The following is a 5388-nucleotide window of genomic DNA, read 5'->3' as shown; positions in this document are numbered from 1 at the left end:
ATCAGTATATTATGTAATGTTAAAAAGATCTAGGTAAAGCTGGACTCTGTAATGAGGTGGATCATGGTAGACAAAAAAACAAGTGTCACTGTAGTCAGTGGCGGCTCTAGGATATATTTTCTGGGGGGCTAAGGGGGACTTGAGCTCATAGGCTCGAGCTGGAGGAAGGGGTTCCCCCTCCCGAATGAGATTTTTTTGAAGAATATCAACCTCTGGATGGCCAAAAATGGCACTCTTAGGCTGTGACAGACATGTGTTGGCTTGGTGTGGGCCTATTTTTATGTTTTATGGTCTGACTGCCCGACGAGCTGTCTGGCGGGGGACCTTGACCTGTCCAGTGGGGGACCTTGACCTGTCCAGTGGGGGGCTTAAGGCAAATGCAATAATATAAGATCATGCAGACTCCAAAAAGACTAAGAGAAGCCATAGTGATTCAATGTTTTTGCTTTATTCAAACATCATCAGGAATGATGAATGAATGTACAGTAATACTTTTTTGCATTGTCGAAGTATAAAGGGACTGAATTAAATTGGCTGCGCGATGTACTGCGATAGCGATAACATACACTGTTAAATTTTTTTTTATTTTGATTTATGTCACAATGTTTGTTTAATAAAAAAAAAAAAGACTAAGAGAAGCCATAGTGATTCAATATTTTGTTCTTTATAAGTATAAAGGGACTGTAATTAAATTGGCTGCGCGATGTACTGTGATAACGATAACATACACTGTTAAATTTTAAAAAATTATTTTGATTTATGTCAAAGTATGTTTAAAATCAAAAATCAATCACAGGGAGGATACTGTATAATAACGGTGTAGATTTGCATAATGCTGGTATCCATCAAACAAGAAGCTCATGCCGCTTTATATGTTAAGTAACTCGATCAACTTTCTTCGCACCTAAGGGTCACTTTGTGTCTTTGCTAACCAGCACATCAGGGTATTCCCCTACTTGTCTCAAATAATGTACTGGGTTCTTCATAGTGCACAGGAGCCATTGTATACACTTGGCCTATGGTTTACAGTCCTTATCCGACAAGACTTCTACCACAATTTTATTATATTTTGTTATTTTAAAATCACACTAAAGTGAAAACCTATTATTTATATTATTACTTTTTAATTTGTAAATTATTATTTCATTACTTTAATGAATGCTATATTAATGGAGGGGTATCCTAATTGTAGAACTTGAGCTTAAAACTTACGAACACACTTTGATACATCTAAAAAGAAAGTCAAAATGACCACTGAGCACTGAGAGACAGCAAATGAATATGGTATCAGAAGAGCAACGGCATGAATGGTACGTGAATTACAAATCAATGTTGGAAGTGATAAAAGAAAAATATGGATAAATTGAGAAGATATCTAATTAATAGTGGTAATACTGTATTAATTAGCAAGTAAAATTGCTCAGGTCCGTATATCCTGTGGGTGGGGTAGTGTGATGGGTGCGTGCATATGCACCCAACCAAATTTGATAAGGTCCACATTTCCATGACAGTCGAGAAAGTATTGAAAATAAATTTGTGATTTTTAGTGATTCAAAAATAATATTTTTTTTAAATTTAACCAGTAAGCTACCCAGTCTGTTGTGAATCTGGAAAAATGCAATCTATTTTTGAGATTTTTCTCTTAGGGGGAAATGTAATCTATCATATACTCCAAACAATTTTTAGATATATAAAATTATTTTAAAAGTTACACATTATATCCATCCATCAAAGCATTATACTCACTATTATGCATTGAAAATTTGGCAATCAACCAATCACAGAAGACAATCATTCATATCTAAAAGTCGTGATCATAATATGAATTTTAGACTAATATATGTTAAACATAATTTCTAGGAAATAGGATCTAACATGATTAGAATTCTCTGTACTACATTATGCTAAAAATTAAGGAATGGATTTCCTTATCCTGATGTTGTGGTCATATTAAACTGTAATATAATCAAAGAAGACCATTCAGCAAACAAAAAACATTTGAAGAGCAGACTTCCTTATGATTTAGTCATAAGGAAATATAAATCGATATGGGTCTGAAGCAGTGGTGTTGAGAGCCAGTAAGGGCCCCGGCGCAACACCTCACATGGCCCCCCTCACTTGGGCCCCCACTCGGCCGCTCCCCAAATTAAGTCTCCTAAATCTGACAACAAAAGTTTTCATCCTGGCTTGGGCTTGGGCCCTATGGAGATTTTGTTCTCACCCCGAAAATTTTTCATCTTGGTCCGGGCCCCCAGTACACCTGGGCCCCGGGGCAGCAACCCCATGACCCCACTCTCGACGCCACTGGTCTGAAGTCCGTGATAAGTGTTCTGTTTAGAAGTTAAGGAGTGGACCTTTCAAAGCATCATGGACTTTGTCCAGGTTAAGCTAAGGAGTTTACCTTACTTAGTTATCAACCACTACAAACACAAGGACAGATGTTGTTGATGCATATTTTAATTCAACTACAGTAGATAAAACCATCCCCATCTACATTCATCACAACAATATATTTCAAAATTTAAATATATGATCTACTTTAATGCACCCTGGATGTTAAACTGGCTATAAAACTATATATGAATTTTACATTCTAAATATTACCGTATTTAAAAAAGAAAAAAAAGATTGCTGATTTAAAAGTGCATAGAAAGTAGATATCCAATCAATTATTAATAGCACATTAATGTGTAGCTGTTGGTAATATTAATTCTACAGTTCTCCCTCAAATTCGAGGCCAACTTTGGAACCTGAAAATTTGGGGTGGTCTTAGGGTTTGGTCTCCAATTATCATAGCTTTGCTAAAAGATTTAAGGTTGTTATTTGGATCTTTGGATAAGTGGTCTTGAATTTGAGGATTCTCAGATTTTTTAAACTAATTTTTAACTGAGGAATTCTACATACTTATTTGTATATTTTTGTTGTTTGCATGTTTTACTGTCAAGGCCAAATGAGTTTCCCCATTGTGGGATAATAGATTTTTTTAAAATTCAACTGAATTGAGGGTGCACTGTATATAATGTAGTATTAACATACTTTTATATTTCAAAACATTAGTTATACAATTTAAAATACTTTTGATTTAGAAAGGCAATTAGTCCTATTATAGACTGAGTGTCAATATCCTATCAACTATACAAACTTGTGAATAGAAAAGCAATATACTGTAGTACACATAAATTGAATATTATGTGTTTCATTGGAAGTATTTCCTGATAATTTTCACTTTAGAAAAAATATATCCTCCAGTATTTGTGACTCTTCAATTTTATCAATTTCCTCATCACCTGGAATATCAAAAAGATCTGGTGAGGAAAATGTTTTTCTTGATGGGGCCACCCTAGATGTGATTATCCGTTGAACCGATGGTGGGTCTTGCTGAAACGATGGTGGGTCTCGATGAACAGTTGGTGGGCCTTGATGAATAGATGGTGGGTCTCTTTGAATTGATTGTGGGTCATGATGAATAGATGGTGGGTTTCGTTGAACCAACAGTGGGTTTTGCTGAGCTGGCACTGGTTCGCAATCAACTAGTAGAGGGTCGAACCTTGAACTGTGTGTGACTTCAACAGTATCAACAATGTCCTTCAATAAACTATGAAAAACCAATAACAAAACATTAAATATATATTATAAGCAATTAGTAGAGCTCCACATAGTACACTATAGGAAAATTATTATACGAAGATTAGATTTAATGCTTGAAAAATTTTTTGAATGCATTAAATCTAACCTAAGTTTAAAATTTTCCATTTAGTGTAAGATGCATGCTCTACTAATTGCTTTATAAGTCAATCGCCATCTTTTAATTTTAGTTTTTTATAACCAACTGTTGTAGCAGTCATCGGTTGCTATAGTGATATGATCAGTATACGTGTGCGTATTTACATTTAGCTGTGTGTATGCTGATTTTTGCTCCTGCAGTACACGTTTAACTACACATCAGCAGTACAGTACGGATACGATGAACAACTATTTGTAATTTGTACTGTGTTAGAAAGAACTTGTTTGTAATGCTATTTTAATAGACTTTCGTCAAAGAAATAAACATTTCAGCATTCGAGAGAAAATGCAGTCACTGATGTCCTTTTTGGTCGGTACATGCATGCAGGTAAAATCGTGCGATGATTTTATAACTGGCTAGGCTACGGCCTAGTAGCAATAAGAGGAGGCCTAGGCGGCCTCCTGCCTGACCGTGGGCCTACATCTAAATTTGTTCCTTGAGTCTTTAAAATAGGTCTAGAATATTCCTATTAAACGTTCAGTTTGTTGTGTTTATGAGGGTCCATTGATTTGTGATTTTTAGTGATTCAAAAATAATAATTTTTTTAAAATTTAACCAGTAAGCTACCCAGTCTGTTGTGAATCTGGAAAAACGCAATCAATTTTTGATATTTTGGCTTAGGTTGGATGTAATCTATCATATACTCCAAACAATTTTTAGAAATATAAAATTATTTTAAAAGTTACACATTATATCCATCCACCAAAGCATTATACTCACTACTATGCATTGAAAATTTGGCAATCAACCAAACACAGAAGACAATCATTCACATCTAAAAGTCATGATCATAATATGAATTTTAGACTAACATATGTTAAACATAATTTTTTGGAAATAGGATCTAACATGATTAGAATTCTTTGTACTACATTATGCTAAACATTAAGGAATGGATTTCCTTATCCTGATGTTGTGGTCATATTAAACTGTAATATAATCAAAGAAGACCATTCAGCAAACATAAAACATTTGAAGAGCTGACTTCCTTATGATTTAGTCATAAGGAAATATAAATTTATATGGGTCTGAAGCAGTGGCGTCGAGAACCAGTAAGGGCCCCGGGGCAACACCTCACATGCCCCCCCTCTCAGTTGGGACCCCCACTCGGCCGCTCCCTAAATTAAGTCTCCTAAATCTGAAAAAACAAAAGTTTTCATCCTGGCTTGGGCTCGGGCCCTATGGAGATTTTGTTCTCACCCTAAAAATTGTTCATCTTGGTCCGGGCCCCCAGTAGACCAGGGCCCCGGGGCAGCGACCCCCCTGACCCCACTCTCGACGCCTAGGCGGCCTGCTGCCTGACCGTGGGCCTACATCTAAATTTGTTCCTTGAGTCTTTAAAATAGGTCTAGAATATTCCTATTAAACGTTCAATTTGTTGTGTTTATGAGGGTCCATTGATTCAATGAATTCCTTAATTGTTCATACTTAATATTGAATTTGAAGTAACTTTCTTCGGGTTCTAATTAAGCTTGTTTTACAAAAGTATTTTTATCACGGTGCACGATGTTTTTGCGTTGGTGACGAAAAAATGAGGATTTTTTTTTGCATACGAACTTTAAAAAAATCAAGCCAAGCGTCCACTAATTGAAAAATTAGTGGAC

At 35.6% G+C, this 5388-nt stretch overlaps 1 protein-coding gene across 1 annotated transcript in view; it reads right to left on the bottom strand.

Annotated features, from left to right (window-relative positions):
* Positions 1-2437: 2437 nt before the first annotated feature.
* LOC117122631 (trichohyalin-like) overlaps positions 2438-5388 on the bottom strand; it is a 9486-nt gene continuing 6535 nt past the window's right edge. Inside the window, exon 7 of the mRNA XM_033268296.1 lies at positions 2438-3595. Within this exon, the coding sequence (XP_033124187.1) occupies positions 3223-3595 (373 nt within the window). The 3' untranslated portion in view covers positions 2438-3222. The remainder of the gene's footprint in view (positions 3596-5388) is intronic.

The sequence above is a fragment of the Anneissia japonica genome, unplaced genomic scaffold (assembly GCF_011630105.1).
Source record: "Anneissia japonica isolate Jap-2015-1 unplaced genomic scaffold, ASM1163010v1 scaffold287945_len1679841_cov205, whole genome shotgun sequence".
Classification (NCBI taxonomy): Eukaryota; Metazoa; Echinodermata; class Crinoidea; order Comatulida; family Comatulidae; genus Anneissia; species Anneissia japonica.
The sequence above is the reverse complement of the archived record's forward strand: the minus strand, read 5'-3'. Positions and strand labels throughout refer to the sequence as shown.